Source organism: Staurois parvus, unplaced genomic scaffold, assembly GCF_062004578.1.
Source record: "Staurois parvus isolate SC_StPar_1 unplaced genomic scaffold, SC_StPar_1.0 ptg001320l, whole genome shotgun sequence".
In the NCBI taxonomy this organism is placed as follows: Eukaryota; Metazoa; Chordata; class Amphibia; order Anura; family Ranidae; genus Staurois; species Staurois parvus.
In genome coordinates this window covers 55359-82987 of record NW_028319116.1, presented here as the reverse complement: position 1 = coordinate 82987, position 27629 = coordinate 55359, and the positions used below count along the sequence as shown (strand labels likewise).

Genomic DNA, 27629 nt, shown 5'->3' with positions numbered 1-27629 from the left:
GCGGATGTGTCCGTTTTAAAAAAAATTGTGACAGCTAGAGGGGGTGGTATGTTTGTAACATGTTACACTCTGCATATGGCTGTAACGTGTTACAAAAAGTGAACTTATCCTTTAGGGCTCGTTCACACTTGGCTTTATTTCTAACTCTAACGCCCCCTATAGCGTTTGACAGGCGTTTGGGAAGCGTTTTTAACGCTCCTCAAATGCTCCCAAAATGCCCAATGCGCGGTTTTGAGGCGGTTGATAGGCGTTTGCCAAGCATTAAAACCGCACCACAAACTCCTATAATGAACTTAAATGGTATTAACGCACCGCAAACGCCTGCCAGGTGAGGAGAGGCACCGTAGACTTGAATGGGAGGCTTCAACTCCTCCTGACTCCACACAAGTTATCAGTTTTGCGACACTAACACTTCAGTGTGAACAGCACTATGTGCTGCCATGTGCAGAATTTTCAATGCGTTTGAGAATTCCCAAACGCCTGTCTGACGCCGGCTGACAAAGCTAGTGTGAACTGAGACTTAAAGTACATGGAAACCCTCACCTTGTAAAACAATCCATTCAGTTTAAAATCGAAAACATTATGTATGGATATAATAAAACATTATAAATACTTTTTTTTTTTTTTTTTATAAGTGATCACATTCCCATTGTTCTCAGCTGCATAAGAGCTGGGGGAGGAAAACCAGCAGCCCATTGGTCTTCCCAGTGAATGGATGTTTGGGGGGGGTGTCCAGACAAGACTGATCATTGGAGGAGAGCAGGCTGAGTTCCCAGCACCCTCACCTTGTAAAACAACCCATTCAGTTTAAAATAGAAAACATTATGTATGGATATAATAAAACATTATAAATACCTTTTTTTTTTTTCTTTTTTTTCTTTTTTTTTTTTAATAAGTGATCACATTCCCTCTGTTCTCAGCTGCATAAGAGCTGGGGGAGGAAAACCAGCAGCACATTGGTCTTCCCAGTGAATGGATGTTTGGGGAGGGGGGTCCAGAGAAGACTGATCATTGGAGGAGAGCAGGCTGAGTTCCCAGCATAGCTAGAGAACTGACCACGCTGTGCTCTCATACCTAGTGTGGTCAGTCTTAAATAGGAAAGCAGAGGGGCTGGCAGGTCCACCAGTGATTTCACACAAAGGAAGCAATAAAGAGGACAGGAGACATTTTCAAGTACAGAAATATGAAATGTTAGGTTTACATATTTTATGAGACTGAGTGCCCCATTTTTAGTAAATCTCCCCCATAGTTCCATGGACTCCACCGGCGGCAGAGATGTCCTGGATGATGTGCTGACACGTCCTGCGTACTCAGATCATGAAGGGTAAGTCGTCGTTCCGCTCCCCAGTCCCGATGTAGACAGAACCGTACTGTGGGGTGAGTGGGACGTGATAGAAAGTCATTCCGATCCAAAGGAGGCTGCGAAGGACGACCACGCTGTTCCCCTGCTCAAACTGCAAACTCCAGCACCCTGTGAGGAGAGACACAAGGGGACCACTATGAGAGGAGACATACAATGGAGCTCATGAACAACACTTTACCCCGTGTCGTAAACGTTTGGCTGTGATACAGCTGCCCCCGCAAAACCACCCAGGTACCTGTCCATCAAGTGGTTAGTTTTTCTCCCTCACAATCACAAATAAAGGAGTGTAGCTGCATTCCGGGATAAAACCCACCATTAGGATTTAGGAATCCACAGCGATGCAAGGCAGACCAGCTGAACTCCGCCCTCTGACACATAATTGCGAGCATATTCAGCGAAAGGGCGTTACCAGGTGGGGGCATTTTATACACGGGTCCATTTAAAAATTTGTAACTAATTTTGCAGCACTTTACATTTATATTGTATTCACATCAGTCCCCGCCCCCGAGGGGCGTACGATCTAAGGTCCCTAACTCACATTCATACATACACATACTAGGGCCAATTTAGACAGGAGACAATTCACCTACCAGCATGTCTACCTCCAGATAGAGACTACAGCCCCCCCCCCCACCGCAAGAAAGGAAACTGTTTTAGAGTGACGAATCCCACCGAGATGTGACCGAGACACAGAGGAAATATAGAGACCCTGACCACATGGAGACAAAGACTGACACACTCAACACAGGAAACATCCACCAGACATGTAAAGTCTGCCACGTGCTGTATGTGAGGTACAACCGACACCACAATGAGGGCCACTTATTCCAGGTACTTATATAGCGCTGTCAATGTACACAGCGCTTTACATATATATTGTACATTTACATCAGTCCCTGCCCCCGAGGAGCGTACAATCTAAGGTCTCTAACTCACATTCATACATACACATACTAGGGCCAATTCACCTACCAGCATGTCTTTGGAGTGCGGGAGGAAACTGGAGTACCCGGAGGAAACCCACGCAGGCACAGGGAGAACATGCAAACTCCAGGCAGGTGGTGCCGTGGCTGGGATTCGAACCAACGACCCGAGTACTGCCAGGCGGAAGTGCTAACCATTTACATCATGATATAAAGCAGCCTATTTAAATGGTTACTTTAACCACTTGCCTACCAGGCACTTATACCCCCTTATTTACCAGGCCAATTTTTAGCTTTCAGCGCTGCCGCACTTTGACAATTGCGCGGTCATGCAACATTGTACCCATATGAAATTTTGATCATTTTTTTCTCACAAATAGAGCTTTCTTTTGGTGGTATTTAATCGCCACTGGGCGCTTTACTTTTTGCGCTATAAATAAAAAAAGTGCAAAAAATTTGAAAAAAAAAAAAAGTTTCTTTGTTTCTATTATAAAATTTTTCAAACAGGTATTTTTTCTCCTTCACTGATGTGCGCTGATGAGGCAGCACTGATGGCACTGATAGGCAGCACTGATGGGCACTGATAGGCAGCACTAAAGGGCACTGATAGGCAGTACTGATGGGCACTGATAGGCAGCACTAAAGGGCACTGATAGGCAGTACTAATGAGGTGGCACGGATAGGCGGCACTGATAGGCGGCACTGATGATGGGTACTGATAGACGGCACTGACTGGCATCACTGCTGGGCACTGACTGGCGGCACTGACTGCCACAACCCCTGGGCACTGACTGGTGGCACTGACTGGCAGCACTGCTGGGCTGCACAGGTGGGTGGGCACAGGTGGGTGGCACTGCTGGGCACAGGTAGGTGGCACTTCTGGGCACAGGTGTGTGACACTGCAGAGTGGCACAGGTGGGTGCACTGCTGGGCACAGGTGGGTGATCTGCTGGGCACAGGTGGGCGGAGCTAGTGGGCGCACTGCTGGGCACAGGTGGGCGGAACTTGCGGGTGGCACTGCTGGGCACTGATCATCAGGGCCCTGATGATCGGTGCCGATCCCCGCTCTGACAACTGCCGGTTCTCGGCAGTACTTTCCTCACGATCTGACAGCGTGAGGAAAGTGCAGCCGAGAACCGGCACTTGCATTTCCCTCTGATCAGCGTGTCATTGGACACTGCTGATCACGTGGTAAAAGGCCGCTGTGATTGGCCTTTTACCACATCACGTGATCAGCTGTGTCCGTAGGACACAGCGATCACGGAGATCGCCGGGTGCGCGCCCCCTGGGCCGCGCAGGAGAGCGCGTTCTGGGGGGACGTCATATGACGCCCACTCAGAACTGGCCGGCCGCAGTGCAGCCGCCATTCGGCTATCTGCGGTCGGCAGGTAGTTAAAATACAATGTTCCCTGCATTCCAGAGTCTGCAGACTTTTTATTATCAAAAGAAAACTGGCCCAAAATAGTAAAAAAAAAGATATACTTTTAAAATTTTTAGCAGTATATTTCTTGCTTTTACCATAATTTACCACCAAAGAACAACCCTAAATAAATTCTCCTATTCCTGAGGATTGCAGTGATAACACATACATGTGTTTAGTTGTTTGTACCCGCAGTACGGCCCGGAAACAATGGGGGGCATTTTACATTTCTTATCCTGCCTAGAACACAATGTAACGAATTAAAAAAAAAAAAAAGTTTTTTTAATTCTACCCAAAATATACTGACTGTGACCTTTGACCCTGATCCTAACATTAACCCTAGCAAACAAGCAGACTAAGGACATGGATTACTGGAACCATGTCCTGTGGTCTGATGACACCAAGATCAACTGATTGGGTTCAGATGGTGTCAGGCGTGTGTGGCGGCAACCAGGTGAGGAGTACAAAGACAAGTGTGTCTTGCCTACAGTCAAGCATGGTGGTGGGAGTGTCATGGTCTGGGGCCCCATGGTGGTGGGAGTGTCATGGTCTGGGGCCCCATGGTGGTGGGAGTGTCATGGTCTGGGGCTGCATGAGTGCTGCCGGCACTGGGGGGCTACAGTTCATTGAGGGAACCATGAATGCCAACATGTACTGTGACATACTGAAGCAGAGTATGATCCCCTCCCTTCGGAGACTGGGCCGCAGGGCAGTATTCCAACATGATAACGACCCCAAACAGACCTCCAAGACCACCACTGCCTTGCTAAAGAAGCTGAGGGTGAAGGTGATGGACTGGCCAAGCATGTCTCCAGACCTGAACCCTATTGAGCATCTGTGGGGCATCCTCAAACGGAAGGTGGAGGAGCGTAAGGTCTCTAATATCCACCAGCTCCGTGATGACGTCATGGAGGAGTGGAAGAGGGAAGGTGGAGGAGCGCAAGGTCTCTAATATCCACCAGCTCCGTGATGACGTCATGGAGGAGTGGAAGAGGACTCCAGTGACAACCTGTGAAGCTCTGGTGACCTCCATGCCCAAGAGGGTGAAGGCAGTGCTGGAAAATAATGGCGGCCACACAAAATATTGACACTTTGGGCCCAATTTGGACCTTGTCACTTAGGGGTGGACTCACTTTTGTTGCCAGCGGTTTAGACATTAATGGCGGTGTGTTGAGTTATTTTGAGGGGACAGCAAATTTCCATGTTATACAAGCTGAGCGCAAGGTCTCTAACATCCACCAGCTCCGTGATAACGTTGTGGAAGAGGACTCCAGTGGCAACCTGTGAAGCTCCGGTGACCTCCATGCCCAAGAGGGTTAAGGCAGTGCTGGAAAAACCAGAGTACCCTGAGGAAACCCACGCAGGCACAGGGAGAACATGCAAACTCCAGGCAGGTGTTGCCATGGTTGGGATTTGAAACACTGACCCGAGTACTGCCAGGCGGAAGTGCTAACCATTGAGCCACTGTGCTGCCCCAATAAAAATCTAACCATCTCCACGTTTGTAGTTGTACTTTAACGTTTATTGAGATTTTAAAAATATGAATAAACCAATAAACCTGATTTTGCTCCGATCGCCCAATAAAAATAATAAATCCCACATTATAATATCAGAAGCAAACAAGACTATCCAATACAGTCGATCATAATATTTATTAGTATGGATTATTAAATCTTAACCCCTTCCCGGCTGTAAGACGTCACATGACTTCCTCGGATTGAAGTGGTTATACCGGGATGATGCCTGCACCTGCAGCCGGCGATTCCCTCTTCAGCAGAAGTGATTCGAGTTTCTAAACAGCCACTCGATTGCTTCTGCGTGTGGCACAAAGGGGTCAACCACCCGTCCCGCCACCACCACCACCACCACCTTTCCTGGGCTCTCCCGCCCGAGCTCTCCATAAAGAGGACCTGTCATGGCCCATGCTTTCACAAGGGATGTTGTTCATCCCTTGTGAAAGCAATAAAGTTGATAAAAAGAGTGTAAAAAAAAAAAGTTTCAAATAAAATAAATAACTTTTTTTGTAAAGTGCCCCCTCCCCCCGTGCTTACATGCAAATACATAGTAGGTCCTGCGTGTATATGTAAAAGGTAATCACACCACACTTGTCAGATATCATCGCGGACGTCAGAGTGAGAAAAGTCATTCTAGTTCCAGACCTCCTGTGCAACTCTAAACTGGTAACTTGTAAAGGCTTTTAAAATGTCACCTATAAAGATTTTTAGGTACCTTAGTTTGGTGCCATTCCACGGGTGTATGCAATTTTAAAGTGTGATATGTTAGGTATGTATTTACTCTGCATAACATCATCTTTTATATTGTAACAAAAATTAGTTAGTATATCGTGTTTGTGTGCAATGAAATTATAGTTTATTCTTTCCTAAAATAATTGCATTCCAAATGCCGTGTGACATAAAACATTGCAACACCCACTATTCCATTCTCTAGGGCCTCTGCTAAAAATATATATACAGTGAAGGAAATGCGTATTTGCTCCCCGGCTGATGCTGAATGTTCGCCCCTCACAAAGAATGATCGGTCTAACAATGGAATGTTCGCCCCTCACAAAGAAATGATCGGTCTAACAATGGAATGTTCGGTGTAACACTGAGAGACAGAATACAACAACAAATTCAGCAGAAATGCGTCTAACAAATGATGACTGATCTGCATGTTCATGAGGGAAATAAGGATTTGATCCCCTATCATTCAGCAGGATTTCTGGCTACCAGGTGTCTTTCATACAGGTAACAAGCTGAGATTAGAAGCAGTCTCTTAAAGGGAGTGCTGCTAATCTCATTGTGTTACCTGTATAAAGGACACCTGTCCACAGGAGCAATCAAACCATCAGATTCCAAACTCTCCACCATGGCAAAGACCAAAGAGCTGTCCAAGGATGTCAGGGACAAGATTGTAGACCTACACAAGGCTGGACTGGGCTACAAAACTATGGCCAAGCAGCTTGGTGAGAAGGTGACAACAGTTGGTGCAATCATTCACAAATGGAAGAAACACAAAACAAGTGTCAGTCTCCCTAGGTCTGGTGCACCGTGCAAGATCTCACCTCGTGGAGTGTCAATGATCATGAGAACAGTGAGGAATCATCCCAGAACTACACGTGAGGATCTTGTCAATGATCTCCAGGCAGCTGGGACCACAGTCACCAAGAAAACAATTGGTAACACACTACGCCAACAAGGACTGAAATCCTGCAGTGCCCGCAAGGTCCCTCTGCTCAAGAAAGCACATGTCCAGGCCCGTCTGAAGTCTGCCACTGAACATCTGAATAATGCAGAGGAGGACTGGTGGAAGTGTTGTGGTCAGAGGAGACCAAAATCCAGCTCTTTGGCATCAACTCAACTCACCGTGTTTGGAGGAGGAGGAATGCTGCCTATCCCAAGAACACCATCCCAACTGTGAAACATGGTGGTGGAAACATTCTGCTTTGGGGGTGTTTTTCTGCTAAGGGGACAGGACAACTGCACCGCATCAAAGGGATGATGGACGGGGCAATGTACCATCAAATCTTGGGTGAGAACCTTCTTCCCTCAGCCAGGGCACTGAAAATGGGTGGTGGATGGGTGTTCCAGCATGACAATGACCCAAAACACACGGCCAAGGCAACAAAGGAGTGGCTCAAGAAGAAGCACATTAAGGTCCTGGAGTGGCCTAGCCAGTCTCCAGACCTTCATCTGATTGAAAATCTGTGGAGGGAGCTGAAAGTCCGAGTTGCCAAACGTCATCCACCAAACCTTAATGACTTGGAGAGGATCTGCCAAGAGGAGTGGGCCAAAATCCCTCCTGAGATGTGTGCGAACCTGGGGGCCAACTCCAGGAAACGTCTGACCTCTGTGATTGCCAACAAGGGATTTGCCACCAAGTACTAAGTCATGTTTTGGGAAGGGGATCAAATCCTTCTTTCCCTCATGAACATGCAGATCAGTCATCATTTGTTAGACGCATTTCTGCTGAATTTGTTGTTGTATTCTGTCTCTCAGGGCTACAATACACCGAACGTTCGATTTTTAGACCGATCATTTCTGTGTGAGGGGCGAACTTTCAACATCAGCAGGGGAGCAAATACACATTTCCTTCACTGTATAATGTTTGGGGGTTCCAAGTAATTTTCTAGCAAAAAAAATACTGATTTTTACATGAAGGAGAGAAGTGTCAGAACTCGCCCGGTGGGAAAGCGGTTAATGGCGGCATTTGTCATGGAGTGCAGCTACTTTCATTTTCATGTTACAAACTTTCAGATCCATTTCTGGGGGAATATTAAGAAAATGTAAACTATTTAAAAAAAATGTACATTTCAGGCCTGTTTTCCTCTACAAAATCCCGGCACCTAGCTGGTTGCCATTAGTTACAGCAAGGCGCGGCACTTCGTGTGATGTCTGCGTCTCGGGAAGAGCCTGCTATCCAACCGCTGAGCGTCAGAGTGGAAAATTTTCCCAGTGATTTGTTTTCCCTGCAATGAAAACCAGATTGTATTTTCTTTGTGGCACCTGCCAAGGGCCAGCTGTGTGAGACTTGGGGCCCCGGGGCATAGGAAAGGGTGCGGTGTAGGCATACGACACGTGGGAAATCTTCAGACAGGCGCGGTTCAATGTCAGCTGATCCGGCCTAACGGGGCTGATGGTGTGGAAGTAATCTTCACTCACTTCTGGGTCTGTAATTACTAACAGAGATGTTATTAGATGCTGCTAGAGTGTTACCGGATGAGACCTGAATCCAGACTTCACTAGAAGAGCAAAAAGTCTGAAAGTGACCCAGGAGAACCGGCGCTCCCAATTCAACCAAAAATGGGCACATAGCAGAGCGTCTGAGAAATTAAACATCTCAGTCTATTCCTCATAACAAGCAATAAAAAACAATTCTGTCCTGAAAAATCTCCCACAATGGGGAGATTTCCCTCCAGCAGTTTGTGTCTCTGCCCCTCCCACAATGGGGAGATTTTCCTCCAGTAGTTTGTGTCTCTGCCCCTCCCACAATGGGGAGATTTCCCGCAGTAGTATGTGTCTCTGTCCCTCCCACAATGGGGAGATTTCCCGCAGTAGTATGTGTCTTGGCCCCTCCCACAATGGGGAGATTTCCCGCAGTAGTATGTGTCTTGGCCCCTCCCACAATGGGGAGATTTCCCGCAGTAGTTTGTGTCTCTGCCCCTCCCACAATGGGGAGATTTCCCGCAGTAGTATTTGTCTCTGCCCCTCCCACAATGGGGAGATTTCCCGCAGTAGTTCGTGTCTCTGCCCCTCCCACAATGGGAAGATTTCCCGCAGTAGTTGTGTCTCTGCCCCTCCCACAATGGGGAGATTTCCCGCAGTAGTATGTGTCTCTGCCCCTCCCACAATGGGGAGATTTTCCGCAGTAGTATGTGTCTTGGCCCCTCCCACAATGGGGAGATTTCCCGCAGTAGTATGTGTCTCGGCCCCTCCCACAATGGGGAGATTTCCCGCAGTAGTATGTGTCTCTGCCCCTCCCACAATGGGGAGATTTCCCGCAGTAGTTTGTGTCTCTGCCCCTCCCACAATGGGGAGATTTCCCGCAGTAGTTTGTGTCTCTGCCCCTCCCACAATGGGGAGATTTCCCGCAGTAGTATGTGTCTTGGCCCCTCCCACAATGGGGAGATTTCCCGCAGTAGTATGTGTCTCTGCCCCTCCCACAATGGGGAGATTTCCCGCAGTAGTTTGTGTCTCTGCCCCTCCCACAATGGGGAGATTTCCCGCAGTAGTATGTGTCTCTGCCCCTCCCACAATGGGGAGATTTCCCGCAGTAGTATGTGTCTCTGCCCCTCCCACAATTGGGAGATTTCCCGCAGTAGTTTGTGTCTCTGCCCCTCCCACAATGGGGAGATTTTCCTCCAGTAGTTTGTGTCTCTGCCCCTCCCACAATGGGGAGATTTCCCGCAGTAGTTTGTGTCTCTGCCCCTCCCACAAGGCTATAATGAAGGTAGGTTGGGTGGGACCGGGGAGGTGGGTAGTTTAGAAGGTATACAGACCAGCAGGTGATGAACTTTCTAGCAACCACCAGAACTGGAATTACTTTCAGCAGTGTTTGGTTTTGAACATGGATGGACATACCTGTCTGAGCCACCCTCCTGGAAGCGGTCACTGAGGACAACCAATCATAAGCGGCCAACGCATTACCTTCTCCATAGCCGTGTGTGTTCCGGGCACTTGTATATGTGTGGCTGCAGGGTGGGGAATGTCTTGGCTGCTTCTGATTGGTTGTCCTCAGTGATAGCTTCCTGGCAGGATAGATCATGGGGGTTTGGTATCGGAACTGGCCTGAGCTTATCTCTACTTTTGAAGAAAAACTGCCAATAGCAACTAATCAGATCCTAACAATGATGTCACCATTGATGACATCTGACTGGTGACTATAGAACTGTCACTTATAAAGATGAGGCCACATATAAGAGCTAACCCTGGTGTCTGCAACTGTCCTGTCCCAGTGTCTGTGGCCACCCTTCCTGCCCTGGTGCCAACGGCTGCTCTGGCCTCTGTGGCCACTCTTCCCCTGCCCTGGCCTCTGTGGCCACTCTTCCCCTGCCCTGGCCTCTGTGGCCACTCTTCCCCTGCCCTGGCGCCAGTGGCTGTCTTGACCTCTGTGGTCATCCTGCCTGCCTAGGCGCCAGCGGCTGCCCAGACCTCTGTGGCTGTCCTTCCTGCCCTAATGCCAGCAGCTTTCCTGGCCTCTGTGGGCCCCCTTGCTGCCCTGGCGCCAGTGGCTGTCCTGACCTCTGTGGTCGCCCTTCCTGCCTTAGTGTCCTTCCTGCCCTGGCGCCAGTGGCTGTCCTGACCTCTGTGGCTGCCCTTCCTGCCCTGACACCAGCGGCTGTCCTGGCCTCTGTGGACCCCCTTCCTACCCTGGCGCCAGTGGCTGTCCTGACCTCTGTGGTCGCCCTTCCTGCCCTGGCGCCAGCAGCTGTCCTGGCCTCTGTGGGCCCCCTTCCTGCCCTGGCGCTAGTGGCTGTCCTGACCTCTGTGGTCGCCCTTCCTGCCTTGGTGCCAGTGGCTGCCCTGGTCTCTGTGGCCGTCCTTCCTGCCCTGGCGCCAGCGGCTGTCCTGACCTCTGTGGCCGCCCTACCTGCCCTGGCGCCAGCGGCTGTCCTGACCTCTGTGGCTGCCCTTCCTGCCCTGACACCAGCGGCTGCCCTGGCCTCTGTGGCTGTTTTCCTGCCCTGGCGCCAGCGGCCATTCTGACCTCTGTGGCCGCCCTTCCTGCCTTGGTGCCAGCGGCTGCCCTGGCCTCTGTGGCCATCCTACCTGCCCTGGCACCAGTGGCTGTCCTGACCTCTGTGGTCGCCCTTCCTTCCTTGGTGCCAGTGGCTGCCCTGGTCTCTGTGGCCGTCATTCCTGCCCTGGCGCCAGCGGCTGTCCTGACCTCTGTGGCTGCCCTACCTGCCCTGGCGCCAGCGGCTGTCCTGACCTCTGTGGCTGCCCTTCCTGCCCTGACACCAGCGGCTGCCCTGGCCTCTGTGGCTGTTTTCCTGCCCTGGTGCCAGCGGCTGTTCTGACCTCTGTGGCCGCCCTTCCTGCCTTGGTGCCAGCGGCTGCCCTGGCCTCTGTGGCCATCCTACCTGCCCTGGCCCCGGTGGCTGTCCTGACCTCTGCGGCGTCCTTCCTGCCCTGGTGCCAGCGGCTGTCTTGACCTCTGTGGCCACCCTGCCTGCCCTGGCGCCAGCGGCTGCCCTGGCCTCTGTGGCCATCCTCCTGTCCTGGTGCCAGCGGCTGTCCTGACCTCTGTGGCCGCTCTTCCTGCCTTGGTGCCAGTGGCCGCCCTGGCCTCTGTGGCCATTATCCTGCCCTGGCGCCAGCGGCTGCCCTGGCCTCTGTGGCCGTCCTTCCTGACCTGGCGCCAGCGGCTGCCCTGGCCTCTGTGGCTGTCCCTCTTGCCCTGGTGCCAGCGGCTGTCCTGACCGGTGTCCACCCTTCCTGTCCTGGTGCCAGCGGCTGCCCTGTCCTCTGCAGCCGCACTTCCACAGTTTCTGCTGTACAGTAACAAGAGATCCGCTCACTGTCAGTCCCATCATCCTCAGGAATGTATCGCTTTGATTTCCCGCCACCTCCTGGCTCAGATGCGGATTATCACCCCGTAAAGCCGAATCCTGGCTTTCTATGATCTCAACACGAAGTGCGCTCCATACAAGGGAATCCAGCAAGCGGCAGACAGGGGGGACACGGGATGGAAGCGCCCTGTACTGGCAGTCCTGTGTAGCGGCATTGTGAGAATTCAGCGCATTACATTGACATGACATTCGCTTTACATTGAGAACATTTTATACCGATGACAGAATCCGCTGCGCGCTCTTCACCTCTCAGTCCTGCTTTTCTATTAGAAGTGTGAAAGCTTTTCTTGCTGCATGTTGGGGCCGAGATAGATCAGGATTGCTGCACCGCCCCTCATTCTGAATGACCCAACGCACATAGACGGTGCCCTAAGATGGTACTATGCCCAGCCGGTCCAGATTCTGTCTGCTCCAGTGTTGGTAAATACCTCCCGATGAAGGAGAGCCATCCATCCCAGCTCAATATAAAGCTGATCGAATTCCGTTCCAGCGTTGGGTGACATACGTCCCCCCCGGCACTTCCAGGTTTTATTTGGAGTGCTAGCACCATAGCCAATCAGATGACAGATCTCCGGATTGGTGCGGGCCGTGCAGTCCATGTTTTTGTGGGCACAGCATCCCATTCATTTGAATAGAACAGAGAAGAAAGTGTATGCACCTTTATAACCCCTCACCTACCGGGCACTGTCACCCCTGTCCTGTCCAGGCCAATTTCCAGCTTTCAGCACTGTTGCACTTTGAATGACAATTGAGTGGTCATGCAACACTGTACCCATATGAAATTTTTATCATTTTTTTGAGACAGGTAGAGCTTTATTTTAGTGGAATTTGATTACCTCGGGGTTTTTCATTTTTTGCTAAACAAACCAAAAACAACTGAAAATTTTGAAAAAGTTTTTGTTATAAAATTTTGTAAATAAGTGATTTTTTTCTCTTTCACTGATGTGCACTAATGAGGCTGCAGTGATGGGCACTGATAGGCTGCACTGATGGGCACTGATAGGTGACACTGATGGGCACTGATGATGAGGCACTGGTAGGTGGCACTGATGGGCACTGACAGGCATCACTGATGGGCACTGAAAGGCAGCACTAATATATGGCACTGATAGGTGGCACTGACTGGCACTGTTAGGTGGCACTGATGCGCATTGATAGGCGGCACTGATTGACAGCACTGATTAGCATTATTAGGTGGCACTGACCGGCACTGATAGGTGGCACTGAAAGGCAGCTCAGATGGGCACTGATATGTGGCATTTTTGTGGCACTGATGGGCACTGGCAGGTGGCATTGATGAGCACTGACAGCTGGCATTGATGGACACTGACAGGTGGCACTGATCATCATGGCATACTGATCATCAGTTCCCTGATGATCAGTGTACATGTCCCCTCTGAGGGATGCCAATTACCGGCTCTCCTCTCCTCTGTCAGCGTGACAGCTATTGAGGAGAGGACTGCTGATAACCGGCATTTCCTCATTTACATGCGGTCAGCTGTGATTGGACACAGCTGATCACACGACCGAGCCGACGTCTTCGGCTCTTTCCATTGACCGGTCATCCGATGTGTCCAAAGGACACAGCGCACCACCGATCGCCACGCTGCGCCCCCCCCGGAGCTGCGCATGCGCGGCTAGAGTGGGAGGACGTCATATGACGTCCTCCCAGAATGAAAGAACCGCCTTGCGCCTGTCATTACCTTATATAGCGGGCGGGAGGCGGTTAAACAAGTGGCCGCATGGAAATTTCTGCATCCGCAAACGCACTGCGGTTTGAGATGCGCATAGGTGTAATTCAGAATGAATGGCCACCCCGCATGCCTTATAAGAGCAGCGTGATTTGGCTGCAGGTGGATGCGATTCCTGCAACTAGTCTGCACTGTGTGAACCAGGACTTACGGCTAGTTTACACCATAGAAATATAGACCAGATGCATTCTGGATGCATTTCTCCATGTGCGTTTATGATGCATCCTGGTGCATTCATTTCCCCTCACCATAAACAAGGACGCGCATTCCAGTTGCGTTTTACCACGTTCCAGCACAGTTCAGTGCAAAAAAAAAAAAAAAATGCAACATGCTCTGCTTTTTTTTTTTTTCTGGAACTGGAACGCACTGGAACTGACTGTGCTGGTGTGAACTATGCCATTGGAAACCATTAAACCGACCACCCATGCGTATTTGGTTCAAAAAACAAAAAAAAAAAAAAGCACTGGCCTGCATGTGGTGGGAACCGACCTTCAAATTGTGAAACAATGCACAGCTCAGCGTTCCAGCAATGTGCTGCAAACATAGCATGCTGTGCTACAGGCTGTGCTGGTCTCCAGTTGTGAGCCACGGGACACACAGTATCCCCCAGAAGTGAGTCCCCCCCCCCCCTTCTCACATTTGTGTCAATATTTGATTCTCTCTTTTCACGTGACAACACTGAAGAAATGACCCTTTGCTACAATGTGACGTAGTCAGTGTGCAGCTTGTATAACATGTAAATTTGCTGTCCCCTCAAAATAACTCAACACACCGCCATTAATGTCTAAACCGCTGGCAACAAAAGTGAGTAATACAGGACCCCCCCCACAGTTATATCTGAGGGCACCTTTATATCACTGCATATCACTCACCTCTGGGGATATCATGTTCCAAGGAGTCCAGGAAATCTATTGAAGGATCCAGATCAGCCATTTCCAACAGTGACCGTTTCTTGGGGTACACGGTTGGGGTGAAGTGGAAGAATGAACTGAGCTTCTTGGCTTCACTTACTGGAAGACCTGAAAAAAATATAAATAAATATTTTGTATATACACTTCATGCCAACAGTCTGCGAGCACCTGACCATCACACCTAAACGAGCTTGTTGGCCTGAACCATTCAAGAACTATGGCCTTCAATATGGAGTTGTCCCCTTTGTAGATGTACAAGGCACCACTCTATCCACAAGATTTTGAAGGGTGTCTGTGGGAATTTGTTCAAATTTGTGAGTTCAGGTACTAATGTTGGATGAGAAGACCTGGCTCACATTTGGTATTCCAATTCATGTCAAAGGTGTTCCTACTGAACTGGTTGAGGTCAGGGCTCTGTACAGGACACTCGAGTTCCTCCACACCAAACTGGCCAACCCATGTCTTTATGGAGATGTTGGTTGAGATAACCCGGCTCATTCTTTTTCATCCCAAAAGGTGTTCAGTAGGGTTGAGGTCAGGGCTTTGTACAGGACACTCGAGTTCCTCCACACCAAACTGGTCACACCATGTCTTTATGGAGATGTTGGTTGAGATAACCCGGCTCATTCTTTTTCATCCCAAAAGGTGTTCAGTAGGGTTGAGGTCAGGGCTTTGTACAGGACACTCGAGTTCCTCCACACCAAACTGGTCACACCATGTCTTTATGGAGATGTTGGTTGAGATAACCCGGCTCATTCTTTTTCATCCCAAAAGGTGTTCAGTAGGGTTGAGGTCAGGGCTTTGTACAGGACACTTGAGTTCCTCCACACCAAACTGGTCACACCATGTCTTTATGGAGATGTTGGTTGAGATAACCCGGCTCATTCTTTTTCATCCCAAAAGGTGTTCAGTAGGGTTGAGGTCAGGGCTTTGTACAGGACACTCGAGTTCCTCCACACCAAACTGGTCACACCATGTCTTTATGGAGATGTTGGTTGAGAAGACCTGGCTCATTCTAGTTTATCCCAAAGGTGTTCAGTAGGGTTGAGGTCAGGGCTCTGTATGGGACACTCCAGTTCCTCCACACCAAACTGGTCAACCCATGTTTTTATGGAGCTGGCTTTGTACACAGGGAACAGTCATGGTGGAACAGAAAAGCGTCTTCACCAGACTGTTACCACAAGGCTGGAAGACACAATTGTCTACAATGTCCTTGTATGATGGAGTATTAACAGGACCCTTCACTGGAGACACCTGAACTTACTTGTAGGGGGTACACCTCTAATGTAGTGAGGATCAGCTGTCCACTAGACATGTGCATAACAAAAAAATTGGTTTGTTTTGTTAAGTTACTAATTTCATTTTGTTGCGTCCGTAGCAAAATTCGTTTCATATTACTTTTCAACCTGATTCAAATTTTTCCAATGGGTTCGTAGTATTTGAATGGAAAATATTGAATCAATCCAAATTCAATGTGAATAGCTGGTTCGAATTTCCAAAGACAGTTATATTCTTTCCTTTCCGTTCTAATCTATTCTATTGTATTCTATTCTTTTGCGTTCTGTTTAACGCTATTCTTTTCTTTTCCATTCAATTCTATTTTACTTTATTCTTTTCTATTCTATTCAAATCTATTCTATTTTTTTCTGTTCTACTCATTTCTATTCTGTTTCTTTATTTTCTATTCTATTCTTTTTCAAAATTCGAACTTCGGAAAATGGCAATATTTTTATTTTATTTATTTCAGGTACTTATATAGTGCTGTCAATTTACGCAGCACTTCACATATATATGTATTGAACATTCACATCAGTCCCTAACCCTCAAGGGGCGTACAGTCTAAGGTCCCTAACTCACCTTCATACATACACATAATAGGGAAAATTTAGACAGGATCCAATTAACCTACCAGCATGTCTTTGGAGCGTGGGAGGAAACCGGAGTACCCGGAGGAAACCCACGCAGGCACAGGGAGAACATACAAACTCCATGCAGGAGGCGCCATGGTCGGGAATCGAACCTATGACCCATTTACTGCAAGGCAGAAGTGCTAACCACTAAGCCACTGTGCCGCCCATAAAGTACACATAGTCTTTGAAGCAAATCAGCGTTAGTCAGCAATATGTTTCTATTCCAAATATGATTTGAATTTCATTTTATTATTTTGGATTTGTTTATTTATTACAGGTACTTAGTGCAGTTAATTTATGCAGCACTTTACATATACTGTGTGTGTATATATATATATATTCACATCAGTCCCTAACGTACAAACTAAGGTCCCTAACTTACATTCATACATACACATACTAGGGACAATTTAAACAGGAGCCAATCAACCTACCAGCATGTCTTTGGAGTGTGGGAGTAAACCAGAGTACCCGAAGGAAACCCACGCAGGCACAGGGAGAACACACACACTCTAGGCAGGTGGTGTCCTGGTTGAGATTCAAACTGATGACCCGAGTACCACCTGGCAGATGTGCTATCCACTGTGCCACCCAATAAATGCGTTACTAAATCCAACATTTCTGAATAACCAAAATTTTCGGGAGTATTTCAATTTGGAACAAAACGAACCGCACGTCTTCTGTTCACTCACATATTTTGAAGGGGATCCACATACTTTTGAGTATATATACTGTATATATTTACATACACACGCCCCACAAGGCACTGGCTGGCAGAACTGTGAATGGTGTGTAGGTGTCACATACACACAGCGAGGGGTTCCAGGGGTTATGACTGATATGGAGATAACAGAATTCTTGTTTTCTCAGTTTTTTAATAGGTTCTCTGGGTCCCAAAGCTCAGAAGCTTTGTAGAGCTCTGGGTGGGCTCCATTCCTGGGTCCACATCTTGGAGCTCTGGGTGGGCTCCATTCCTGGGTCCACATCTTGGAGCTCTGGGTGGGCTCCATTCCTGGGTCCACATCTTGGAGCTCTGGGTGGGCTCCATTCCTGGGTCCACATTTTGGAGCTCTGGGTGGGTTCCATTCCTGGGTCCACATCTTGGAGCTCTGGGTGGGCTCCATTCCTGGGTCCACATCTTGGAGCTCTGGGTGGGCTCCATTCCTGGGTCCACATCTTGGAGCTCTGGGTGGGCTCCATTCCTGGGTCCACATCTTGGAGCTCTGGGTGGGCTCCATTCCTGGGTCCACATCTTGGAGCTCTGGGTGGGCTCCATTCCTGGGTCCACATCTTGGAGCTCTGGGTGGGCTCCATTCCTGGGTCCACATCTTGGAGCTCTGGGTGGGCTCCATTCCTGGGTCCACATCTTGGAGCTCTGGGTGGGCTCCTCTTGAGTAGCCTCAGGTGTCCACAGGCCTTTATACATGTGAGCCCACTGATGCTCACGGCTCTTTCTCTGCTGTGGCATACTGCTGCTGGGTGAAAAGGCTGATTGCTCATAGAAAACGAGAAGGTACAAGAGCTGCATGTTTGTTTTTGGGGAACCCATTAGAAGGCACACTGTTAGTCAGGAACTGACCTGCGTTTAGTTAGTGGCTCAGATGGTGGAGCTGTTGGAGGCTGTGTTGGGCCTCCTGTTCCCTCTCATATTTACCTCGGAAACATGGATTCTTTTTGACCACTCCAAGTGGATTCTTGACGAAGGCTCCTCGCGGTACCGTGGTTGCCTCCTTGTCAATCATGGCGATGGTGGCCACCAGACGCGTCTCCTCTTTGATGTGATTCTGAGTGAGGGAAACAGAACAGAAGGTTTGTCACATCTACCTGGAGTTTCCCATCCAAGTCAACTAAATGAAGAACTCAACCTGACGCCCACCGCCAGCGCTAAAATCACGGCAGGCGGCACAGGCAAGCACTGCCACATACCTGTACGTCACGAGTTTGCTTACAGGTTTTGGCCACGCGTGTGCCCCCCGCTGATCTCTGCTGTGACTGGCCACAGAACAAGTCGATTAGCAGGGTACAGCCAATGATTTTGGCTTTATAACAGCTGATTGGCTGTGGGCAATCACAGAACAGAGACCTGTGTTTACAAATACACAGACTGTGATCCGGCTGATTTTTGTCCCTCAACTCAACTCTGAGTTCAGAGAAAAAAAGCAACCGGATCAGTTAGTGAAAGCAGTACACACTACACTTGTTTAGGCACACAATTAACCACTTGACTGCCTTCCTGATCACCGTCACCCAGCCAGTGTCATTAGCAGAGTGACAGTGTATAGTATTATCAGGGCTTGAAAAAGCCACTCGCCCGCTCGCCTAATGCGAGGAGAAATTCCTCTGTGGCGAGCAGCGAGCACAGATGAAGCATGGAGCGACTGCACCTACGCTCCAAGCCTCATTGTCAAGCCGAGTTCCGGTCTACAACTTCCGGTTTCTGTGGCACAGCCGCTGAGGGGACAGGTGCATGAGAGGTCCGCTCTCCTCCGCTGAGAGGAGACACCCTCTCCACCGCCGCGGGGGACTCGAGTAAGTACTGTATACATGTCATATCATTATAATGGAGTACAGGGGAGCTGGGATATACATTACTGTGTACAGTTTTATATTTTGGACTCTTTATTCTAAAGAAAAATGTAATTTCATAAGCTTTAAGGGGGCGTGGTTGGGGGTGGTGTCGGGGGACAGCCTGGGGGTGGGGTTGGAGGCGTACCTGGGCAAGGTTGGGCGGGGCAACTGTTGGAGAGTAAGGTTTGAGCCTGGCTAGTAGGTCTAGACTCGAAATTTTAAGCCCTGTATCAGTGTCACTAGCGATGATAGTGAGCACCAGATTGCCCACGACGCTATAAGTCACTGGTCACCGTCATTATATGTATAGTCTCTATAGCTTCATAAATTCCAGTGTGTGTGTGTGTAATATATATATATATATATATATATATATATATATATACACACACATATATTTACACACACACAGTTTGTAGACACTAGGACCTTTTACACAAACCAATCAATATACACTTATTGGGATTTTTATTTCACCAAAGACATGCAGCAGATTACATTTTGGCCTACATTTATGAAGAGATTAGATATTTTCTATTTTATTTGAATATGTTTTATAACAAAGTAGGACATATGTTTTTTTTCCAACATTTTTATATTTTTTTCATTTATATAATAATTAAAAAAAAAACAGTGGTGATCAAATACCACCAAAAGAAATCTCTGTGTGTGTGAAAAAAATGACTTAAATTTAATTTGGGTACAGTGTTGCATAACCGTGCAATTGCCAGTTAGCCACTTCAGTACCGGGCTGATTGATATTCTTCTGTTCTCTGTTGGGTATTACATCGCCCTCCAGCAGCCCAGCACAGGATATAGAAAATATACATTAACTGTAAGCACCCATTTATCATCCATCTGTAATATATATATATTTTTTTAATTCTCTTGAATTTTTTTCAAAAAGAAACAAAAAGTACAAAACAGAGCCTTTGGGCATTCCCCGGCTTGGGTAGAAAATAATAATACAACATAAAAAAAAACAAAACAAAACCCCATAACAAACCTAATGTAACAACAGCTCACTGTCACCAGCTACCTAGTATATTAGGTAGCTGGTGAGAATTAGTATATTATAATCTAAGATCGGCACAACTCACAAGGAATTATGGGTCTCGTCGCACATATGATAGGAAATGGGAGATAGATAGAGGGAACCCTGAAAGTCCCACTGCACTTCCCAAAGAGTAGGCCAAAGGCACAATGAGTACACTACCCATCTTTAATATTTAACCCCTTGCCTACCGGGCACTTTTACCCCCTTCCTGCCTAGGCCAATTTTCGGCTTTCAGCGCTGTTGCACGTTGAATGACAATTGCGCGGTCATGCAACACTGTACCCATATGAAAATTTTTTATAATTTTTTTGAGATAGAGCTTTCTGTTGGTGGTATTTAATCCCCACTTTGGTTTTTTATTTTTTTGCTAAACAAATGAAAAAAGTCCACAATTTGTGAAAAAAAAAAAAGTTTTACATAGTTTCTGTTGTAAAATTTTGCAAATTAGTAATTTTTCTTCACTGATGTGCACTGATGAGGCTGCACTGATAAACTACACTGATTGACACTGATGGGGCTACACGGATGAGCACTTATAAACTACACTGATTAACACTGATGGGGCTACACGGATGAGCACTTATAAACTACACTGATTGACACTGATGGGGCTACACGGATGAGCACTGATAAACTACACTGATTGACACTGATGGGGCTGCACTGATAATTAGGGGACTCATGATCGGTGTCCTGATTATCAGTGTAAACGATGTACTGACAGTAGCAAATCACAGTGCAGCGCTAAAAAATATGTTCTTTAAAAGTGACTGAGCAATTAAGTAGATAATGAAGTTCATAGATGAATAAATGATGGATAACTATTAAAAATTCAGAAGTTCAAAAGTGACAATTAGTGCTCTGAAGGTGCCTGCTTCAATGATAATCCGATGCGTGTGCAAATGGGTGTAGTAAAATTGCGCACTCACCAGATGCGCAACATAAATGCGCATGTAAATATATAGCCAGATGTCCTCTTAAGGAGATCAGGGTAGACCAGGTGGTGGATTATCCTCCCTCAATATTTTATTGAGGTTTTTATTTGGTTACCTTTCATGCATAGCTGCTTCTTTTAGTGCGCTTGCATATTTTTTACCTTTTTAATGTACTGACAGACTTGCCAGTTATGGGCTCTCCTTTCCTCACACAGACACAGCGTGTGAGGAAAGGACTGCCGATAACCAGCACGTCTGTGTATGTTTGATCAGCTGTGACTGGACACAGCTGATCACATGGTAAAGGGCAGCTGTAATTGGCCCCTTACCGCGATCTGCGATCAGCTGTGTTCAAAGGACACAACGGTCACAGAGCGATCCAAAGTGAACCCCAGAGGGTAGTCGGGAGGCGGGTTCTGGGAGGACGTCCATGGACGCTCCACCAGAACTGGAGAACCGCGCTGTCTTTTGGCTACAGTGCATTCCGGAAGTGGTTAAAGTAGTGCAGTGCTGAAAAGCAGAAGGGAGTAAAACCTTCCGGAGCTCAAGTGGGTAAAAACCTCAATGTATCGTAAAACATACAATTCAGAACATTGAGCTGTAGGTCATGCAGCATACGGTTTTACTCAAATCTGGTATCAATGGGCCCCTAAGTAGCACCTGAGCTCACAGTAATGATACCAACTTACCGTCACTTCCTCCTCATAGGCCGCGTCCCCTTCGCCCACCTTCTTGGGCACTGTGTGCTCATATTCGTGAGATGGGTCCCCTATGAATCGGCCTTTAATCACCTGCCCCTCAGCAATGATGGCCTCAGTGGGTGGAGGCAGGAGACACCAGTCCATACAGTTCAGGCTGCCAAGAAGAAACAAGGACAGAATGTGAACACAGCGGGACCAGGGGCGGACTGACCATTTGGAGACTTGGGCACTGCCCGAGGGCCCGGGGTCAGTAGGGGGCCCCATGAGATGTCCCTGGTACCTTTTTCGTAGGCCTTTTTGCGTTTGGGCAAGGACACAGGGGCCCCATGATCCCCTATTGAGGGCCCAGGGTCAGTAGGGGGACCCATGAGATGCTCCTGGTACCTTTTTCATAGGCTTTTTTGCATTTGGGCAAGGACACAGGGGCCCCATGATCCCCTATTGAGGGCCCAGGGTCAGTAGGGGGCCCCATGAGATGCCCCTGGTACCTTTTTCATAGGCTTTTTTTGAGTTTGGGCAAGGACACAGGGGCCCCATGATCCCCTATTGCCCGGGGGCCCCATGAGTTGTCAGTCCGCCCCTGAGCGGGACTGAACCTTGGAGGAAGCCAATGAGGCGACTCCACCAGGAACATCGTCTAGCGAGGATATTATTACTAAGATCAGCAAACCGATCCTGGAGAGCTCAACTACCACCTAGATTAGGAGACCTCCAAATTTCCATTGATAAACAGCCAACCCAGCCCGAGGATCCAGGCCTGGAAATCTCTTCTCCAGCAGAGTCACAGAGTCCCCCAAAACAAGAGCTCTGCTGGGACCTCCATCATCACTGGACAGTGTATAGCAATACCTATAGGGTCCGATCTCATCTATAGGAAGTAATGTACTGTACAGGGGCGGACTGACCATTTGGAAACTTGGGCACTGCCCGAGGGCCCGGGGTCAGTAGGGGGCCCCATGAGATGCCCCTGGTACCTTTTTCATAGGCTTTTTTGAGTTTGGGTAAGGACACAGGGGCCCCATGATCCCCTATTGCCCGGGGGCCCCATGAGTTGTCAGTCCGCCCCTGGTACTGTATGATATATGATGGAGGGTATATGGTCTATAGGGGTCTCTGTAGAAGCGCCTTCCCCCCATAATGTACTGTATGGTCTACACAGAACCTATAGGGACCTCACCCATAGAAGGTCCTCAAGTTATATAAAGTATGGTTCAAGGTCCTTCTCCCCCCAATAATATACAGTATGATGTATATATAGGTGGTATACAGTGAAGGAAATGCGTATTTGCTCCCCGGCTGATGTTGAATGTTCGCCCCTCACAAAAAAATGATCGGTCTACAAATCGAATGTTCGGTGTATTGTAACCCTGAGAGACAGAATAGCAACAACAAATTCAGCAGAAATGCGTCTATCAAATGATGACTGATCTGCATGTTCATGAGGGAAATAAGGATTTGATCCCCTATCATTCAGCAGGATTTCTGGCTACCAGGTGTCTTTCATACAGGTAACAAGCTGAGATTAGAAGCAGTCTCTTAAAGGGAGTGCTGCTAATCTCATTTTGTTACCTGTATAACAGACACCTGTCCACAGGAGCCATCAAACCATCAGATTCCAAACTCTCCACCATGGCAAAGACCAAAGAGCTGTCCAAGGATGTCAGGGACAAGATTGTAAACCTACACAAGGCTGGACTGGGCTACCAAACTATGGCCAAGCAGCTTGGTGAGAAGGTGACAACAGTTGGTGCAATCATTCACAAATGGAAGAAACACAAAACAAGTGTCAGTCTCCCTAGGTCTGGTGCACCATGCAAGATCTCACCTCGTGGAGTGTCAATGATCATGAGAACAGTGAGGAATCATCCCAGAACTACACGTGAGGATCTTGTCAATGATCTCCAGGCAGCTGGGACCACAGTCACCAAGAAAACAATTGGTAACACACTACGCCGACAAGGACTGAAATCCTGCAGTGCCCGCAAGGTCCCTCTGCTCAAGAAAGCACATGTCCAGGCTCGTCTGAAGTCTGCCACTGAACATCTGAATGATGCAGAGGAGGACTGGGGGAAGTGTTGTGGTCAGATGAGACCAAAATTCGGCTCTTTGGCATCAACTCAACTTTGGAGGAGGAGGAATGCTGCCTATGACCCCAAGAACACCATCCCAACTGTGAAACATGGTGGTGGAAACATTCTGCTTTGGTAGGGGGTTTCTGATAAGGGGACAGGACAACTGCACCGCTTCAAAGGGACGATGGATGGGGCAATGTACCATCAAATCTTGGGTGAGAACCTTCTTCCCTCAGCCAGGGCATTGAAAATGGGTGGTGGATGGGTGTTCCAGCATGACAATGACCCAAAACACACGGCCGAGGCAACAAAGGAGCGGCTCAAGAAGAAGCACATTGAGGTCCTGGGGTGGCCTAGCCAGTCTCCAGACCTTCATCCGATTGAAAATCTGTGGAGGAGCTGAAAGTTCGAGTTGCCAAACGTCATCCACCAAACCTTAATGACTTGGAGAGGATCTGCCAAGAGGAGTGGGCCAAAATCCCTCCTGAGATGTGTGCGAACCTGGGGGCCAACTCCAGGAAACGTCTGACCTCTGTGATGGCCAACAAGAGATTTGCCACCAAGTACTAAGTCATGTTTTGTGAAGGGGATCAAATCCTTATTTCCCTCATGAACATGCAGATCAGTCATCATTTGTTAGACGCATTTCTGCTGAATTTGTTGTTGTATTCTGTCTCTCAGTGTTACACCGAACATTCCATTGTTAGACCGATCATTTCTGTGTGAGGGGCGAACATTCAGCATCAGCCGGGGAGAAATACACATTTCCTTCACTGTATATAGGAAACTGTAGCCCCCCTCCCCCCAGAATGGTATATATAGGGATCTATAGTCCCCTCCCCCCCAGTATGGTATATATAGGGATCTATAGTCCCCCCCAGTATGGTATATATAGGGATCTATAGTCCCCTCCCCCAAGTATGGTATATATAAGGATCTATAGCCCCCACCCCCCAGTATGGTATATATAATGATCTATAGTCCTCTCCCCCCAGTATGGTATATATAGGGATCTATAGCCCCCCTCCCCCCATATGGTATATATAAGGATCTATAGCCCTCCTCCCCCGTATGGTATATACAGTGGGGATCGAAAGTTTGGGCACCCCAGCTAAACCTTTGTATTAATGTGCATAAAGAAGCCAAGGAAAGATGGAAGAATCTACAAAAGGCATCAAATTACAGATTAGACGTTCTTATAATATGTCAACAAAAGTTAGATTTTATTTCCATCATTTACACTTTCAAAATAACAGAAAACAAAAAAATGGCGTCTGCAAAAGTTTGGGCACCCTGCAGAATTTATAGCATGCACTGCCCCCTTTGCCAAGCTGAGACCTGCCAGTGTCATGGATTGTTCTCAATCATCGTCTGGGAAGACCAGGTGATGTCAATCTCAAAGGTTTTAAATGCCCAGACTCATCTGACCTTGCCCCAACAATCAGCACCATGGGTTCTTCTAAGCAGTTGTCTAGAAAACTGAAACTGAAAATAGTTGATGCTCACAAAGCTGGAGAAGGCTATAAGAAGATAGCAAAGCGTTTTCAGATGTCAATATCCTCTGTTCGGAATGTAATTAAGAAATGGCAGTCATCAGGAACAGTGGAAGTTAAAGCAAGATCTGGAAGACCAAGAAAAATATCAGACAGAACAGCTCGCAGGATTGTGAGAAAAACAATTCAAAACCCACGTTTGACTGCACGATCCCTCCAGAAAGATCTGGCAGACACTGGAGTTGTGGTCACTATTCCACTATAAAGAGATACTTGTACAAATATGGTCTTCATGGAAGAGTCATCAGAAGAAAACCTCTTCCACGTCCTCACCACAAAAATCATCGTTTGAACTTTGCAAATGAACATATAGACAAGCCTGATGCATTTTGGAAACAAGTTCTGTGGACCGATGAGGTTAAAATTGAACTTTTTGGCCGGAATGAGCAAAGGTATGTTTGGAGAAGAAGGGGCACAGAATTTAATGAAAAGAACCTCTGTCCAACTGTTAAGCATGGGGTTGGATCAATCATGCTTTGGGGTTGTGTTGCAGCCAGTGGCACAGGGAACATCTCACGAGTAGAAGGAAAAATGGATTCAATAAAATGTCAGCAAATTTTGGATGGTAACTTGATGCCATCTAAGAAAAAGCTGAAGTTAAAGAGAGGATGGCTTCTACAAATGGATAATGATCCTAAACACACCTCGAAATCCACAGGGGATTACATCAAGAGGCGTAAACTGAAGGTTTTGCCATGGCCTTCACAATCTCCTGACCTCAACATAATTGAAAATCTATAGATAGACCTTAAAAGAGCCGTGCGTGACAGACAGCCCAGAAATCTCAAAGAACTGCAAGACTTTTGTAAGGAAGAATGGGCAAAGATACCTCAAACAAGAATTGAAAGACTCTTGGCTGGCTACAAAAAGCGTTTACAAGCTGTGATACTTGCCAAAGGGGGCAGTACAAGATATTAACTCTGCAGGGTGCCCAAACTTTTGCAGACGCCATTTTTTTGTTTTCTGTTATTTTGAAAGTGTAAATGATGGAAATAAAATCTAACTTTTGTTGACATATTATAAGAATGTCTAATCTGTAATTTGATGCCTTTTGGAGATTTTTCCATCTTTCCTTGGCTTCTTTATGCACATTAATACAAATTTTTAGCTGGGGTGCCCAAACTTTCCATCCCCACTGTATAGGGACCTATAGCTCCCTCCCCCCAGTATGGTGTATATAGGGATCTATAGCTCCCCTCCCCCCAGTATGGTGTATATATAGGGATCTATAGCCCCCCTCCCCCCAGTATGGTGTATATATAGGGATCTATAGCCCCCCTCCCCTCGTATGGTATATATAAGGATCTATAGCCCCCTCCCCCGTATGGTATATATAAGGATCTATAGCCCCCCTGCAGTATGGTATATATAGGGATCTATAGCCCCCCTTCCCACAGTATGGTGTATATATAGGGATCTATAGCCCCCCTCCCCCCAGTATGGTGTATATATAGGGATCTATAGCCCCCCTCCCCCCGTATGGTATATATAAGGATCTATAGCCCCCCTCCCCCCAGTATGGTGTCTATATAGGGATCTATAGCCCCTCCCCCAGTATGGTATATATAAGGATCTATAGCCCCCCTCCCCCAGTATGGTATATAGGAATCTATAGCCCCCTCCCCCCGTATGGTATATATAGGAATCTATAGCCCCCTCCCCCAGTATGGTATATATAGGGATCTATAGCCCCCCTCCCCCCGTATGGTATATATAGGAATCTATAGCCCCCTCCCCCAGTATGGTATATATAGGAATCTATAGCCCCCTCCCCCCGTATGGTATATATAGGAATCTATAGCCCCCTCCCCCCGTATGGTATATATAGGAATCTATAGCCCCCTCCCCCAGTATGGTATATATAGGGATCTATAGCCCCCCTCCCCCAGTATGGTGTATATATGGATCTATAGCCCCCCTCCCCCCGTATGGTATATATAGGGATCTATAGCCCCCTCCCCCAGTATGGTATATATAGGGATCTATAGCCCCCCTCCCCCAGTATGGTATATATAGGGGACAGTATATGGTGTGTGCGGATCTATGGAGACTCCCCACCTGTAGAAGGTTTTCCTCCCTCGGAGCTCCTCGCCCTCCTCCTCGGTCCCCCGGCAGATGTAATAGTCCCCCCGGACTCCGAGGATCTTCCCCCAGAACTGGACCCCGGACAGCTTCATGTTCCTGCGGAGGAGTAGTAAGGATGTCCGCAGGGCGGCGGTATGTTCCGGGCTCAGCCCCACACCGGAGCCGGACACCATCTCCATCCCCAGCAGCAGCCCGTCCGCCTCCATCTCTCCGGTATCCTGTCTCCGCTCCGTCTCTATGACAACGCGTCCCGTCTCCAGGCAGTGCCGTCCCGCACCGCGTCCCGTCTCCAGGAAAGACGTCACCGGC

General features: G+C 48.0%; 1 protein-coding gene across 1 annotated transcript; it reads right to left on the bottom strand.

The window, feature by feature from the left end:
* Positions 1–1166: 1166 nt before the first annotated feature.
* On the bottom strand, positions 1167–27629 carry RSPH9 (radial spoke head component 9). Its single transcript, XM_089661166.1, has 5 exons — positions 27294–27629; positions 21599–21764; positions 18004–18133; positions 14401–14547; positions 1167–1471 (listed from the first exon to the last, which is right to left on the bottom strand). The coding sequence occupies exons 1-5, from the start codon at positions 27524–27526 to the stop codon at positions 1311–1313; spliced, it is 837 nt and encodes a 278-aa protein (XP_089517292.1). The 5' UTR covers positions 27527–27629; the 3' UTR covers positions 1167–1310.